The sequence below is a fragment of the Octodon degus genome, unplaced genomic scaffold (assembly GCF_000260255.1).
Source record: "Octodon degus isolate 3935 unplaced genomic scaffold, OctDeg1.0 scaffold00004, whole genome shotgun sequence".
Taxonomy (NCBI): Eukaryota; Metazoa; Chordata; class Mammalia; order Rodentia; family Octodontidae; genus Octodon; species Octodon degus.
This window is the reverse complement of record NW_004524580.1, coordinates 7,915,879-7,933,746: the sequence shown is the minus strand read 5'-3', so window position 1 is coordinate 7,933,746 and position 17,868 is coordinate 7,915,879. Positions and strand designations below refer to the sequence as shown.

At 36.9% G+C, this 17,868-nt stretch overlaps 1 protein-coding gene across 1 annotated transcript in view; it reads right to left on the bottom strand.

Annotated features, from left to right (window-relative positions):
• Ptprq (protein tyrosine phosphatase, receptor type Q) overlaps positions 1-17,868 on the bottom strand; it is a 219,508-nt gene that overhangs the window by 181,652 nt on the left and 19,988 nt on the right. Inside the window, exons 7-9 of the mRNA XM_023716180.1 lie at positions 15,100-15,228; positions 10,790-10,936; positions 4,686-4,858 (exon numbers count right to left, since the gene is read on the bottom strand). Of these exons, the coding sequence (XP_023571948.1) occupies positions 4,686-4,858; positions 10,790-10,936; positions 15,100-15,228 (449 nt within the window). The remainder of the gene's footprint in view (positions 1-4,685; positions 4,859-10,789; positions 10,937-15,099; positions 15,229-17,868) is intronic.

Genomic DNA, 17,868 nt, shown 5'->3' with positions numbered 1-17,868 from the left:
CTTCAACCCTGAGATTCAGTTCTCTAAAATATTTTTCAAAGATTTACTTAACTATCAAAAGTAAAACTAGATATATTTTAGCTTGTTTAAGAAATCATTTTTTATGGGCCAGGGAGATGGCTCAGTGGAATAAGCACTTCCCTGGCAAGTGCAAGGGCCTGAGTTCAATCCTTGGTTCTGCCAAAAAAAAAAAAAGAAATCATTTTTTATTAAGAAATAAATAACATGAGAAATCATTGAAAAACTTTAACAAAGATGTTGAGGGTCTGGGAAGATAGCACAGGGACACAAGTACCTGCCCAGTGAGTGCAAGATCCCAATTCTGAGCTCTGGTAGCACAAAAAAAAAAAAAAAAAAAAAAAGAGGTTGAGACCAATCAAGACTATCATAGGATGATTATGATAAATAATCATAATTATTTATGATTATTTTTTAAGTTTCCTTACTATATTATATGCATGGCTATAAAAAAGACAGGATGTGGAAATGTTTATTGTGAAAATAAAAATGTCCTGCCCATCCCTTCCCTATTCCAAGATTCATTTCTCAGATGCAATGCCTTTCACCATTTATGTTTTCAATTATTTTGGTGTTTTCTACTAAAAAATCATTAAATAACATACATGTATTATCTGTTAAGATTTACTAATTTTAGTATCTAGGATTTTTTTTTTTTTGCTCCGAATGCCTTCAGGGCAGGTTTGGCTGGCTTGAGCTGTGGGGATCGAACCACAGCAACCTGAACTTGACTGCTTTGTTGAAGCAGTCACTTAAAGAACTGAGCTAAGGGGCAGGCCCCCAGTATCTAGTGATCTGCAAAACAGTGGGTTGTGAGCCAGCCAAATACCTCAGTGGATTAAAGTGCCTGCAAGCAGGAATAGGGGACAGGGGTTCGATCCCCAGGCCTGCCATCTCAGCCCCGCCCCCGAGGCACGCTGAGACAGCAATTGAGACTGGGCTTGGTGGCATAGGCCTGTAACCCCAGCTCTCGGGAGGCTGTAAACAGGTGGATCACTATGAGTCTGGTCTAATAGTGAGATCCTGAACACCCTGTAGACCTTTTCCTAAAAAAGAAACCAAAAAAATAAAAAATAAAACAGTGAGATGTTAGGCTATTTAAATAGATGCATCTGCACTTTCCTCATCCATTCTCAGTTTGTCTTTTGTTACTTTCATAATGTGAATAATGTACTCAGATCTGAAAGGATTATTATAATGTGTGTGTGGATCCTAAAACAGTGGACTAGGACAGTGTGACAGAGAGGGGCCCCACCTCTTTATTCATTATGCTTTTTATAATTCTCCCCTTGAACTAGGCTGAACCTGTGACTTAATGTGACAAAGGCAATGGGATGTCTCTGCCATGACACATTATATGGGGCTGCCTTGCTGGTTTTAAGAAGTAAGTGGCCCTGCTGAGAAGGCCTATGTGATAAGAACTTATGGGGTTCATGCAGGGCTCTAGGAGCTAAAAGGAGTTACCAACCAAGAGCCAGCAAGAAGCCAGAGCTTTCAGTTCTACAACCAAAAGGAATTTAAATCTGCCAAAACCTGACAAGCCCAGATGTAGACTTTTCAATTCAAGCCTCCAGACAAGCCAAGATCACGGCTTAGCGGTTCCTCCACCACAGCTTACAAGACCCCTAGCAGAGATCTCATTCAAGTTGCTCCGAAAACTCCTGGCCCACAGAAACTGTGAGATAACAAAGGTGAATTACTAAGATACTAACTTTGTAGCAACTTGTACAGCACAACAGAAAAACTAGCATGGTGAGTTAACAAAAGTCCAGGCAAGAAACTATGCAATCCTGAGCTGGGTTTGGGAACACAGGAAGGACAGAGACATGTATGACAGCCACGCTCTGCAGGAGAAATAACTGGCTTCAACACAGAGTTATTGTAGGGTGATAAGGAGAATCTAAGTCAGAGATGACTCTCAGATGCCAAACATTCATGACAGAGGGAACAGTCTTACCATTATCAAAAAAGAGAAATGTCAGACCCATGCTGATGTCATAATGCTCATTCTGAAAGCCATCTGAATCATTCCTTAAATGCTTATCTTCAGGTCAAAGATCTATAGTGTACTAAGCAAAAAAGATGAGGGACCTCTAAGTCTAGAATTTGGCATTCTTATCTCTAAGCTTTTAGGTCAGCTTCCCTCTGACCACGTTCTTACCACACTGAAGATTAATTACCCGAACTGACTTTGTATGCGTCCTCTGCTTAACCCAGCTTCACCTCCTCCTCATTCCCATCATTATGTTATCCCAAGAAGAAATTGCATTTTATTTTGTTTTGTAAGGAGAAATGTGACGTCCCTCGCAGAAGAGTCCCACCAACTGAAGCCAGCAGGAATACAGTGTCAGCAAGCCTAGAGCGGAAAGCCAGGCAAGAATCATGCAAATAAGAAGGAGTAAAGACAACTAGTTCTTCTAGTTTCATTTTTAACAGTGCAAAGCCAAGTGTTATAAAAATCACACTGAATAAAAAGTAAAGAAAGTGGGATGGCAAAGTGTAAAAAGCTGGAGAATGAGAGGCGAAGAGGGGGGTGTAAGAGAAGATAACAGAATATATTTTTGGAGAAGAAATATTTAACCACTACATTTGAAACTGAAGAGATCAGTGGTGACTTATAAGATTTCTAGTATTTAAAATGAGAAAGGAACCAAGATCAAGAACAAGAATGATAGATGAACGCATTATCCCAGAGGTTTCATCTGTTCTGTCACTTACTTCCGGTACTGTGAGATGGCTTTGAAGCCACACTACAAAAATGAAAGCATCAACTCTCTAAAAGTTGAGTTGCCTACGGTCCTAACCTGAAACATGGGGAACCAGACCAAGGTCCGAGGTCACCTAGACTGAAAGCCCCTGCATCTCTGTCTTCCCACATCACCCTCCTGAAGGATGAACACAAACACAGATCGCATAAGGAAAGAGAAATATCAGAATATTTCAACTAATAAAAACAGATGGCATTACAGAAATAAAGTATAATAGCACAAGTCTTTTATAGAAAGAAGAGAAGGAGCAGAGTGAAAGGCCCAATGTCACAAGATAATTCCATTGGTCACAGTTATTAGCATATCACTTACAATATACCAGGAAAAGGTCTAAATTTTTGACACATATTAACCAATTAAATATTCATTATTAATCCTTTATTATAGGATTTATAACTCTGCCTTTTAAAAAAGGAATCTGACATTCAGAGAGGTCAGGCTAGCTCTCCAATGATCAAACCATGAGCAAGAGGAGAACCAGACTTAAGCCTAAGCATTCTGTCTCTTGTGTTCACAGCCCAATAGGAAACTAGATCAAGATACAAATTTGATTTGTATACCTCCCAACTCATGTTCTCTCTACTGTGCTATATGGATCAAGAGAGGAAGATTGCAAGGCTTTCTAGAATCTCCTAGATTTCAGACGCCATTCAAAAGCTGTCATCAGTAGTCCAGACATGGTGGCACATGCCTGTAATCCCAGCACTGGGGAGGCTGAAAACAGGAGGATCACTATGAGTCTGAACTGCATAGTGAGACCCTATACCAAAATACATAAGATGAAAAAAAAAAGCTGTCATTAGCAAAAATGGAAAAGCAGCTACGTAGTCCAAGAAAGCTAAGTGCCTAACTTACAATCTTCTCAGCAGAAGCAAAGGGTAAGGCCCCTTCCCTTTGCCTGAGCTGTCCTCTACCACAACAAAGAACCTAACATCAACATCCTTAGCAGAGGGAAACACTCAACAAGGCCTTAAAGTTAAACCTGGGATGGAGCTGGTGGGCAACGCAGAGTGATAGGTCCCAGGTGGCCAGCGTGCACTGAGCATGAGTAAAGGCAACATCCACAGGAGTGCCAGAAGCAGAGGAACCCCAGGATAGAAATAGTGTGGTGGCATGGAGAGAAAAAACAGGAGCACAGGGACAATTCTGAACAAAAACAACAAATCCAAGCTGACTAATCATGCAAGTCTCCAAGACCCAGTGATCCCTGCACTGGTCCTAAGTAACATTTATTCTTGGAATGCTCCAGTAGAGTCGTTATCTGGACACGACTAGCCTGGTTGGAGTACCAGTCCTCAGGTGTGCAGTTAGCTGAGGTAAGCCAAGACCAGGAAGGCAGATCAGTGGAGCTCACAGGGCCTACCACAGTCGGAGGGAAACCCTCCATTGCCATTGTAGATAAATGTGAACATCCTCTTATGGTAAATCTATTAAATAGCTTTCATTTAAATTTGATTTGATGGAACCGAGTGTGGTGTAGCTTCCCATGACCAAACAGAACACTCATTTGTTAGCAACAGCTACTAAAATCACTGTGCCTTTCACTGGCAACCATGCCAAACAGCGAGCTTTTGAGGAAGCTTTTAAATAATAAAGCAGGAGTTGCCAAATAATTTTTGAATTGGATTAGCACAATAAAAATTGAAGAATACCTTTAGTGCTGCTTAATTCTCAATTAACATTTTACATACATTAAAAAAGAATAATTGCACTTAACTGTTAGTGTATGTCCTAAAATGAAATATAATCCAGCTAGGTTACCAATGCTGCAAAATTTATTTCACATTGTGACTCAGAAGCTTGTCCAATTTCTATGTTGAAGATAAGCAAATCTGCCATGACATCCAGGCATGAACCAAGCCAAAGAATTAATCAATTTTGGAAATGAAAGTGCAATACCTCGTCTTTTCCTATAAGCAAAGTATTTTCCAAAACCACGCCTGTCTCTGGATTCAATACTTGCACTCGGTATTGGTTAATGATCCCATTAGGCTGTCGTGGTTTCTTCCAAGTAATTGTTATTTCTGTGGCTTCTACCTCTGTTACTTGTAAATCAAATATTGCACCTGGAACTGATAGAGAGAGAGAGAGAAAGAGAGAGAGAGAGAGAGAGAGAGAGAGAGAGAGAGAGAGAGAGAGATTTAAGAATACATCTTCAAATGAAAACAATTTCCTTTCATAGATTGTGACTTAAAATACGTAAACAACTGTACTAGAAAGTTGACTACAATAATATAATTTATTAAAAAGTAATTAAGTTATAAGGTTCTCTAAAAACACAGATATTTAATATGGTTTCTGTACACGGTTTTCAAATTGTAACTAGAATATGATAACATGGAATAAAGTTCCAAAGTCAAAATGCCATACTGTTTGCTCAGGACAAAATCATTAATAAAATAACTTCTCAGAGAAACTGTTTATAAATGATGAATGCCCAGATCAAACCTTGAAGGCTTCAGAAGTTTAAATAAAATATCAAAATTGATATACAGATTACTTTTCATACAAAGAAATATAGTTCATAAATCCAAGTAGGTCATCTTTTATTAGATGAAGGGTTCCTGCTGAATTTTCAAATTAACCACACGAACCTCAAAGTTCAGACGACTTCACTGCACAGTAGCAAAGAAAAAACAGTTTAAGATAAAGCACCAAGTACTTAAAGAAACTCTAATCACCAGCAGTATTTAGGAGACCTCTCAGTGCCCCAAAAGGCCTGGACCAAATGTACACTCCAGGGTTTGACTAGTTTTGTCTAGAGTTCATTGTGTTGATTTGAATAATTCTCCAGCTCTTACTTTCCATATCTATAAATTGTATGAGATTTTGTTTTGTAACAACAAAAGGATACTGTAAAGAACCAGTGGATTAAGACTATTTCTAAAATATAAACTTAAAAAGGAGAAAACAGAACATAAAATGTTCGTCTCATAATCAAGATATAGCAACATAATAAATTAATTACCCTAAGGTATTTGACAATAGTATCACTTTAGCAAATTTCTGACAGAAGACAGACACACTGTCTTAAAAGGAAACAGAGAAAAATGACCCTGTCCATTCTTAAAACAATGAAAAGAAATTCAAAATTATGTTACAACTTCATTAAATATTTATAATTAGTGAACATAATTATGGTTAACTGTATAGCAAACTATAATTTATAAAATTTTTATCAAGTAGGTTAAGACCTTTTTTCTTTTCTTCATGAAATAACCAGTAAAAAAAATTACTATTATAAGAATATGCTTATTTCTGAATATTTCTTGAGTAGTTGATGATTAAAGAAATAATTTAGTCATCCTGGTGGCCAAAATTCCGGTCTCTAGTAATGGCAATGCTTGTGCTCAGTACCGGAGATAAATATAACATGGACACACGCCTATAACTTGCTAATTCTTTGACTCTGCTTTTCTGGGCCAGCCAAATAGCTCAGCAGATTAAAGCACCTGCAAGCAGGCTCAGGGGCTGGGGTTTCGATCCCTGGCCCTGCCGTGCCAGCCCCGCCCCCAGGGAGCGCTGAGATGTCGATTGAGACTGGGTGTGCTGGCGTGCGCCTGTAATCCCCTAAACAGGCGGATCACTACTACTTGGATCTAGTAGTGAGACCCTGAACACCGGGCATACCCTTCCCTAAAATACAAAAAGAAACAAAACTCTGCTTTTCTGAATACCTCTCATGCTTTGTGTACAGGCAGATCTGCCCATAAGTGTTCTAATCTGCTGAAAAGTTTTGATCTTAGAAGGACAGGGGAAGGGGTCTAGACTAGGAGCCCAAAATCATCAGGCCATTCATTCCTCAGTCAAGTCTCAGCACTCATCCCATCATCCGGGTCCCAAACACCTGGGAACAGGAGGAAGAACCAAACAGGTAAATCTCCCTATTTACAGAGCTTATATTTCTATCCTTACCTTTCTTCACATACATTGTTCAAGGATGAATACAAGCTACCTATGACAAGAATACAGGTATTTAAATACCAGAGATCCTGTTCTATCATTCTTTTGCATTATATTTTGGGGTGGCTGTGTAGAAAAAGCCTTTATCAGTGTTCCATTACATAAATCACAGAAGAAATGGGCATTTTTTCATTTAATGTGAACTGATGATACAGAATTTTAACAGAAGAAAACCAGTTTAATGCCTACATAAATCAATCATATATCTGAACTCTGTTTTTGAAAAATAAGTGAAATAGTCCATTCCAGTTGATGCAACAGGAAAAAATGTACTAGGAGGATAGCAAAGATATCCAGTTTAGCAGAAAAATAAAACATATGTCTGCTATGATACATATATCCATGTCTTTTAGTCTACAAGCCAAACCTGCAATAGTAGAAAACATTATTTGTTTTATCTTTTAATTTATATTTTTCAATAAAACTTAAGTACTGCTTCATGATACTAATCCCTAAAATCGCAATTCAAGTAAAGATTAAGGGGTTCTGTATTTTCCTCTGGAGAAAATCTTGAGGAACGAAGGAAATTGAATAGACATCCTCACATCTTGTCCTTACAAAGATACTTGATCTGTTATACCACAAATTCTTATAGCGAAACCAGAGAAGCGTGGATTTGATCTAACTCCTTTAAGATTGATGCAAAATTAACTTAAAAAATCAAATATACACAGGAAAGTTATTCATGGTACAGCATGACTTGTGAAGGTATTGTCCCTGCATGTTACTTAGTCATTCTCGAATCAATACATTTGTAAATTTTGGTAATAAAAAAGCACAGACATGATTGTTAAAAAATATTCCAAATGAGTTAAAGTTGGTAAATGCAAAACTATTAGGAGAAATGCAATGGGAGAAATAGCATTGTAGTAAAGAAAATGCACTAAAACATCTTTTTTTCCATGATCTAGCAAATCAAACTTCCATTAGCTGTACATTTTGGAAAGAAAAAAAAAAAAAAACCAAAGACACTCACACAAAAAAACAAAAGCTGATAGGCTTTCAATGGTTTTTCAACAAAGATTTTTACTACTGTTTGCAGAAAATAACAAGTTGAAATCACTGAGGACAACAAGTCTTCCCTCTTATATTTAATTCATAGAGGAGAACTTAGGAATTTTTAAAATTTAAATATTTATTTATCTATTTATTTGGTACAAGGTCTCACCTCGCAGCTCAGACTCATAGCGAGCCTCCTGCCTCAGCCTCCCCAGCACTGGGATTCTAGGCATGTGCCACCACAGCAGTATTGGCGGCATGGTACAGAGCCAACGAGGCGTGTGGTACTGAGGATTGAACTTGGGTCCTTGTGTTTGCCAGACAGACACTTAATCCACTGAACTATCTCCCCAGCACAAAAATATGAATATTAACAATGTGTTTGATTTTAAGAAACAGTGATGCTGGAACTTCTTTTATGATGTCACTGACACCAATGACAGAAAAAGTTAATAGAACAAAAATTCACTTACTTTTTTTACCTTCACATGAATAATAAAATACTGTTATCCACGTTACATTTATCGGTGTTACTTGATTTTGAAATAAGCTGCTTTATGATAGTCCATATTATTGAAGATTATTATATTATCAATTTTTTCCAAAATCATCTCCCTTTCATGTTTAGCTATATACATGCTCAGTAAAATTAAAGGAAGTATATGTACAAACTTTAGGAACAATTAAAAGGAAATTTACTGGGGCTGGGTAAATGGCTCAGTGGAATAAGTGCTTCCCTGGCAAGCCCAAGGGCCTGAGTTCAATCCCCAGGTCCGTCAAAAAAAAAAATTGGAAATTTACTAATAAGATGCTGATTGCCTTGATGAAGTAGACTAGGATTTCTGACATCCTTAGTGTTATTAAATCAACCCCACTGTAATGTGATAATAGCGTATGTCTTTTTCTATAAGAGCTCCACTCAATATGTCTATGAATACTTTGAGATTTATTAGAATAGCAGTTGTTTTAGAAGATATTAATTTTTAAGAAGCAGGCTAGTGCAATGTATTTTGAAAATACAGTACTTTTAAATATGAGGTAGAAAATAAATTAGTAATCTTAATTGAATACAAAGATCCCTGCATAGCAATAAGTGAAAAACAATCTAAAATTAAGATTTCGATATAATCTGATATAGATAATTCTAACATTATTGTTTTCATGCCAAGATTCCTTTATTGAGAAGTATTCATGTGGGTCGAAAGGTTCACTTCCTGCGTTTGCGACAGCAAGGCACAAAACGAGCTTCCTAGGTTGAACACTCCCCAGACAGTTCCTTAGCAGAAGGCGGGCAGAAGACAGTGAGAACAGGGCCCTCCTCCCTTTACAGGACTCTGTCTGTTGCTGACAAACCCCTAAGAGAGCCACTGTGGTATAGAATAAAAGGGCAGAATATAGCTGGGGAAGAGAGGGTAGAACAGAGAACAAATCGCTTTGCGTGAGGCAAAAATGGAGCCATCCATTCAAAATGATTTAGTATGAAAAACAGGCCATGAGAAACGCACTGAGCAGTGTTCTTACACTTCTACCTATTATGTGAATTAAAAGTACACAAATAGAGAAAAATGAAGTTTTAAGTGAGATACAAAATGAACAACACAGCACTATGTAGCTATATATTTTTTGTCAGATGCTGTAGACCAGCAATGACAGCAATAAACACTAATCTTGAAATATGGGTTCATTTTAGAAGCTCCAAAATTGACTGGCCTTGAACGAAGGCCAAAGTTTGGGATTTACCCACTTGTGTAACATAAAAAACAGGACAGAGGGTTAAATAGTTGGCTGAGAAATGCTATTAAGAATGAAATCAAGGGCTCTGCTATATTTGATACCATTCATAAATCTCTCTAGCTTTCTGGAAAATGTTTCAGAGCAGATTTTAGACCAAGATGGAAAAACTTAAGGTCTGGTGGAGAAGCCAAACAAAGCTAAATCTCTTTTAATGGAACCAGAATGGTAAAATTTTAATATAGAAAGTGAAAGTATTTTCCTTATTGAATATATATGCCTGTCTGTACTCTAACTATGGATACAGGAGAATTTTCAAGTGAAATAGATAAACATAATTTTACCTTCCTTCACCAATATCAAATTTTGTTTTGGGCAGCGAAAAGTACAAAATTTCCTAATGATTGCTGCCCTCTAATGGCCAAATACTTCAGTGATTTATCAAAGGAATGCCTGCCCAATCTAGTGTGTTTTGAGGGGTGTGTGTGTGTGTGTGCTCATGTGTGTGCATGTGTGTGTATTTGTGTATTTATCTTATGAGCTATTTTATGTTAGCTAACACATACAAAATGACTGGAAAATTTGTGGTTATCTATTGTGAAAATGACTTTCTTATCAATAGTTGCAATTTCTAAATAAAAATAAATATATTTATTACGGAGCCAATAACATGCTAACATTTCCTACAACAGTAGTGTTTATCTATAATAATGATGCTTAATGAATATATATAGATTTCTCAGCAGAAATATTGTTCCCATAATTTCAGTAAATGCTGATAAATACTTAGTTTACAGCCATCAGAAATCTTATAAACATATGTCCATAGAAATTGGAAATACAGGGATTGTTTCAAAACTAATTGCATGAGGCAAATATTGCACATTAAACAGTGAATGCTGAATAATGTTAAGTGTGGATTTAATTTATGACTTCTTGAGATTTAGCTGATATTCATTGAATCGCTAACAGGCTACACATAATATTTCCTAATCTTGTTTGATCTTTGGTTCTTTTCATAATAAAGCTTGCTATGGACTTAATGTTCTGGAAAAGCACATGTTCAGAATAAATTAAATAGTCATTTGATAAGGAAATAATGTAAACTAAGTAAATAAAAAATAACTGCTTTTAAAATTATATCTTGGGGCTGGGGAGATAGCTCAGTAGAATAAACACTTGCCTGGCAAATGCAAGGGCCTGAGTTCAATCTCCGGTACCATCAAAAAAAAATAAAATTATGTCTTATGAATTCAATGAAATGCACAAGCATATAAGAATATCCCATTAACCCTTTAAAGATTTTTTACCATCTGGAGGAGTAAATATTGAAAGATTCGACTTAGGTCCAATCCCTGCACTGGTTTCGGCGGCAATGTAGACATCATACATTGTAAACGGTGTTAAGTTAGTAAATACGAACTTAAGATCTTTTGTGCTATTATCCAAAATCCGACCTGCAAGAGGCAGAAGAGAGCAACGGACATTTTATATCAAGAACGTAATCAGTCTAATATTTGCATATAGCACTGAACATAGAGCAAAAGTGTCAGCCTACACATGAAAATTTGCTATGATAACATTTAAAGTCAATATATTTTAAACATTTGGCTTGATAGTTAATTAATATTAAGCTGAAATAATGGAAAGTACATGAAAATCTCCCAGTATTTAGTATTACTTTTATTAAATTATAAATTTCTGTTTAATTATGACTTTACTACTGACACTGAAAAGGGAAACATTGGGTCTGGAAAGATAGCTCAGTAACATAAGTGCCTGCCTGGCAAGTACAAGGTCCTGAGTTTGATTCCTGGTGCTGAAAAAAGAAACCTTACATTTTATAAATACAAAAATTACAGTATTTTACAACTAAATTTATCACATTAAATTACTAATTTTTTCCTTTTTTTTTTTTTTTTTTTGCAGTACCGGGGATTGAATTCAGGACCCTGTGCTTGCTAGGCAAGAGCTTATTCTACTGAGCTATCTCCCTAGCCCCTATATATTTTTTTATAAATCACTAAATATTTTCATTGTTTTCTATGAGAGGTTATATTTAGAAAAATTTTCTACTTTGCCTCTGAACAAGCTTCTCTGAATAGTTTATTAGAAAAATTATTTAAATCTTCAACTTTTCCTCTTCCTCTTTCCTTCTCCTTCTTGCTCTGAGTGAAATCAAGTTGTCATTTAAGAAAACTGTTGGGCTGGAGAGATAACTCAGTAGAATAAATGTTTGCCTGGTAAGCTCAAGGGCCTGAGTTCAATCCCTGGTTCTGCCAAAAAAATAAAATAAAATAAAAAATAAGAAAACTGATTGTCATGTGCAGAAGCAATCACAGGTAATTGCCATGTCGGCCCTGCCCCTGAGGCATGCTGAGAGGGCAGTTGAGACTGGGTATGGTGACACGCGCCTGTAATCCCAGCTCTTCGGAGGCCGTAAACAGGCAGATCACTAGGAGTCCAACCTAGTAGTGAGACCCTGAACACTCTATAGGCCCTTCCCTAAAATACCAAAAAAAAAAAAAAAAGAAACATAACAATCTCCCAAAGCTCTCAAACAATGGGGTCTGCTGGGTGGGAACTGCTCTTGCTCTTCCTCGCACCAGCTCCCACCCTGCGCTTGGCCTCCACACAGAGCCCACAGCTTTAAATTCCACGCGCCCAATGCCATCCCCTCGTGCTTGAGGTCACTCACTTCTCTTCTGGACGGTTTAACTCTTCCCCTCAAGGCTATCATCACCTTAACTTGTGGGCATTTTACTACCCTGCGGGTCAACCACTTACCTCACTGACTCCTCGGTCTCTTCCTCCCCCCTATTTCAGCTATTCGCTCTTGGCCATATACTAGACATCACAGTTCCTAATAACTATGATCACCCATTACATAAACACATGCAACTGTTCCTGTCTACATTTTCCAGTCTCTTCTTCACTTACTCTAGAACCTGAATTTACCATTATTTTAGCCCGCGGTCACATGCAGTCCATTGACTTCATTACCTAGTTTCTTTTTTTCTTTCACTCAGCTATTTCTCACTACCTAATCTGCACCCTTTACTGAGCCTCAATGTCACAACAAATTATAATTGCTAATATATATTCATTTTCCTTAAACTACTTTTGTTGAAGACACTAGAGAAAAGAATAGTGCCACTCCAATTTTATTCAAGATTATATCCTAACTGAGACCTAAAAAGGCACCTAGAATTTTATGCACATTCTACACGTTAGCGCTCCAATCACGCTACAACTTTTAGATGATGACTTTACACTTTCTCCCCTTCATACCTCCAGCACCTTCTGCCTCCTCTCCACTCCCCCTAGTGGTCCTGCTTTACATTGCACTGCAAAATTAAAACCACTGGAACTGAACTGCAAGGACTCCCACCACAGGAGCACCGCATGTGTACCCACACGTTCTGCCTTAGAACCTATTACTGTGGACAAACTGTTTTTATCTTGATCCAATCCCCACATTTAAGCAAAAGCCCTTCCCTTCCACCTACACAAACACTTCTCCAGTCATTCTCTTTATTTGTATGTTATTTTTGTTCATTTTCTTCATTCTCTTCAGCAAAAAAGAAACTTTGTGTATTCTTAATAGAGACAAATCTGTTGGCTACTTATCCCAGTCCTACTTCTTTTCCCCATTCATGACATCACTTTCCAGCACAACTCAAAGAGGTCTCATCTCCACTGTTCCGGTGCTCTTCTTGGGTCCTTCCTTATGCCATGCCAATCAGGCACTTGCCCTATATCGGCCGCCATAATGGTTCATTAATGACTCCATGTTGCTCAGGGGGGCAACTGGCTAATGTGTCTGACCTGATTCATCCACCAGCTTCACAGGAGAAAGCATACTTCAGCTAAATCTGGCCATAGCATTAAACATAAATTAGTGTCCATATACCCATGTCTGTTTATGTGCATTGGAAGAGAGAAGACTATCACTTTATAGGAACTGTACCAAAATGTGGAAGTTTAAGTTACTTAGGAATGGGAAATAAAGTTTACTCCCACTATTCATACTGTAACAGAAAATCACCACCCCCAACCAGTAGGCTTCAGCTTCTTAGTCGCCCAGGTAACCGTTCCTGTTCCAGTTCTGGTTGCTCCTGTCTCTTAGAAATGGCTAGTCACTGTGATACATAGCTGGTCACTATGATGCACATTGTAAAAACCAATCCCCATCGACAAGCCATTCGGCCTCTGTGCTTCCTGCTTGTTCATTCCATACAAGCCCTAGACCACCGGAGATCAGGACCTGATATTCTGGGAATGATCCCGATCGGTGCCAGTTGATGTGAGTAAATCTGCCTTCAAATTCTGGGTGTTGTTTTGGTGCTTTTCTGCTTGCATGGCAATACCATAGAATTGTTTTGGGTTTTTTTAGAATTTTTAAAGCAGCATTAACTTGGAAATCTATATCTTTTTCAGTTCTTCCAGGTAAATGATCATATGTAGGTATGTTTCATTATGTTTTGGGTTTTTTTGTTTTTTGTATTTTAGGGCAGGGTCTACGGGGTGTTCAGGGTCTCATTTCTAGGTCAGACTCATAGTGATCTGCCTGTTTACAACCTCCCAAGAGCTGGGATTACAGGAGCACGCCAGCATGCCCAGTCTCAATTGCTGTCTCAGTGTGCCCCACAGGCTGGGCTAACAAGGCAGGCTTGGGAATTGAATCCCGGCCCCTGTGCCTGCTTGCAGGCACTTTAATTTGCTGAGATATTTCACCAGCCTGTTTCATTATGTTTGAATTAAACTTTTTTTAGAAAAAATTATATGATTTTATTTTTTGATTCATATAGGGTCTTGCTATGCAGCTCAGACCCATAGTGATCCTCCTGTCTCAGCCTCCCCGTTGCCGGGATTACAGGCATGTGCCAGAATGCAAGTTTCAGGCCTAGCACAAGGAGCCTGGGATTCCAGGGTCAGCAAAGCATGCCGTATCAGGGATCAAACTCTGGTCCTTGCACTTTCCAGGCAGGCGCTTAGAGCACAGTGCTATCTCCCCAGCCCTGAATTAAATTTCTTACATAAAACCAAAAGAGAATGGATTAAGAAAGAATTTTTTGGGTTTAAGTTACTTGAATAACTAGTGGATATTCAGGTCCTGCTCAATCACAAAGACAGAGACTACGTCACTTTATGAAGCTATTTATATTATTGCACTTAATAAATTTTATTTTCAGAGCAGTTTTAAGCTCATAGTAAAATCTATTAGAAGGTACAGAGATTTCCTACATTTTCAGAAAGCTCTCATCATTAAAAACAAATTCCTGACACATGATTTAATATACAATAAACCCATTGTTCATGAATGTAAATCAAGGTATTTTTTTGTTCACATACTTAAAAGCATATGTGTCTATTAAGCTTTACTTCGGAGACAGTCTCTAGCTCCTTTATCTTACTATGAAATAGGAAATGTAAGTACTGTTTTGACATCATTTTACCTATTTATGGTTTTAAATAAAAATTCCAAAGTATTGCACCTTATTACTTTTGTATTATTTGCTTCAATTATACAGTCTTTAATTTTTTTACTGTTTTATACTAGTAATGTATTTTATAATTGTCACCCTAAACAGTATACACAAAACCAATTAAGACTTACCTGATGGCCCGTATAATTCAACTCTGTAGCTAAACTTTCCTGTTACTATATTTGGTGGCTCCCATGAAATTGAAAATGTCTTTCCAGTGACATTGCCTGTTATACAGTTTTGTGGTGGTCCTTCCGGCACTAAAATGATGATAGACAAAAGAATTCATAAAACATATGTAAAATTCAAAAACCTTGTTAACTATAATAAAGTCAAAGTTATATTTTAAATTGAAGAAAAATACAGCATAATTGAAGCATTAAAGAAGACATACTGAATCATTAGATTAACTTCTCATGTACAATGGCTACATTTATTTAGTAGCATATGTACTGCACAACACAATTTCCTTCTTAAGTTCACTATAAAATATTCATTGTAAACACTTGATTGTTCTAAAATACCCATCACACATGTATTACATTCAACAAAGTCTGGGCATCTGGCTTGATAAACACCTTTCCTCTGGCAGACATGTAAGAGGAAGGGTAAAACAATAATAATAATAGCCCTCAGAATCTATTGGAAATGTTCTTTACTTTTTCATATTGACATTTGACCTGATGGGAAATTTATATTCTTCAGCTAGAAGAATCAAATGTTAACACTGATAGCATAAAAGTAATAACGTTTAAAAATGACTCGGTTATGTTCCAAACAATGTTGCATCTGATTAATAAAAAAAAAAAAACTACTGGATATAAAACATCAGATACACAAGAACACAATTATAGTAGGGAACTTCAATATACTATTGACATGCATAATCAGATTGGCTAGACAAAAAAAAGAATCAACAAAAAAACCTATAGTTGACTAAAACCTTGGGGAAAAAATAGATATCTACAGTGCTACACCTGATAACAGAATACACATTCTTCTTAACAACATATGGAACTTCTTCCAAAATAAATAAGCATGCTTAAGTAAATGTGAAAGAATCAAAATTATCCCATACATATCATCAGGTCATGGCACAATAAGACAATAACTCAATAGCAAAAGAAACCAAAGAAATTCAGCAAATGCAAGAAAATTCAATGCACTCTTCAAAAAACAATGGGCCACAGAAGAAATCAATAAAGAAGTTAGACAGCTATTAGAGCTGAATAATAATTCCTGTACAACATTCTAGAATTTATGGGACTCCTAACATGGAAGATTATAACTGTGAATACCCATATCAGACAAACAGAGCAAGCCCCCAAAATAATCTAGAAATGCATTTCAAAGTTCTAGAAAAACAAGAACAATCCAAATCCAAAGCTAATAAATGAAAGGCAATTATAAAGATCAGAGCAGAAATAAATGAAATTGAGACTAAAAAACAATATAAATAACCAATGAGTAGAAGAGCCTGTTCTTTAGAAGAATAAACAAAACGGACATGCCACTAGTCAAACATCAAAAAAAGAAAAAGAAGAGAAGAGAAAGAAGAGAAGAGAAGAGAAGAGAAGAGAAGAGAAGAGAAGAGAAGAGAAGAGAAAAGAGCTCAAATTGATGCAATTAAAAATGACAAAGGTAAAACCACACTGGATTTTGCTGAAATCCAGAAGATAATAAGTAACTACTTTGAGAACCCAGACTCTAATAAAATGAATGGATCCCTAGATATAAATATAAACTACCAACAATGAACCAAGAAAACTTTAAAAACCTTAAATAAGTCTATTTTTAGGAAATGAGGAAATATTTTTTTAAATTACTGATCAAGAAAAGCCCAAGGCACAATGAATTCACTGCTGAATTCTACAAGAACTTCATGAAGATCTATCATCAATACTATTCAAATACTTTTGGAAGCTAGCATTAGCTTTGGAAGCTAGAAAAACCAGAAAATAACCCAACCAAAAGAGAGAATTATAGGTCAGTCTCTCTAATGAACATAAATGTGAAAACCTTCAACAAGGTACGGACAAGCAAAATGCAACAAATTGTTGTAAATAGATACAAATAATATAGGCAGTAAATAGAGAGTCACATGGAGAGAAATTCCCTCAGGCTTTCACAGAGAGCGAATTGGTCAAGCAATGGCCAGGACTCATCCACATGGCTGACACTGACAAAGGATCTACAAATTACAGTACAGGGTTTCAGGATGAATCCTGAGGGGATTTAACTGATCTTGTCAGATACAAAAGTTACATTTCTTGTTATATAGGTCTTGCTTTATCTTGGTCTTAACCATCCAGCAGAAAAGTATAAAAACAAAGTATAAAAAGTAAAGCCATATTAATATGCTGAGCTGTAAAAGGCTCAAGTCAACAACTTCTGACATTGCCAGTCCTATGAACAACCCGCTATTATTATGGACTACTGGAATATATTGGATTATTTTGCTGCATTTACACTCTTACAATATTTAAATGACAATTTCCATCTCTGACAAAACTAAACAAAAAAGGGGATACAAATGAATGGCCATTTTGTATCTGTATATTCAAAATAGTTAGGATAGATATACAGCTACTTTCTCTTAATTCAATGAATAGAAAGATTTGTACTAATAGTGTTTGTGGACAGGATATCATGTCTGCATCTTGTACTATGAATAACCACTAAGAAGACAACAATATGCAATGTATTTATTATTCAAACTGCCCTACTAGTCGGTTTTGAAACTGTCTCATTGCTATTTGATTCTCAATAAAATTATTTTAAAAAAAGAATTAAGAGAGTTGTGGCTGAGGTAAAATCCATGTTTTTAAGAAATAAAACAGGAGCTTCCTGCTACCCTGCGCCAGGGGGACCAGTCCCAGCCCAGGCGCAGAGTGGGCCGG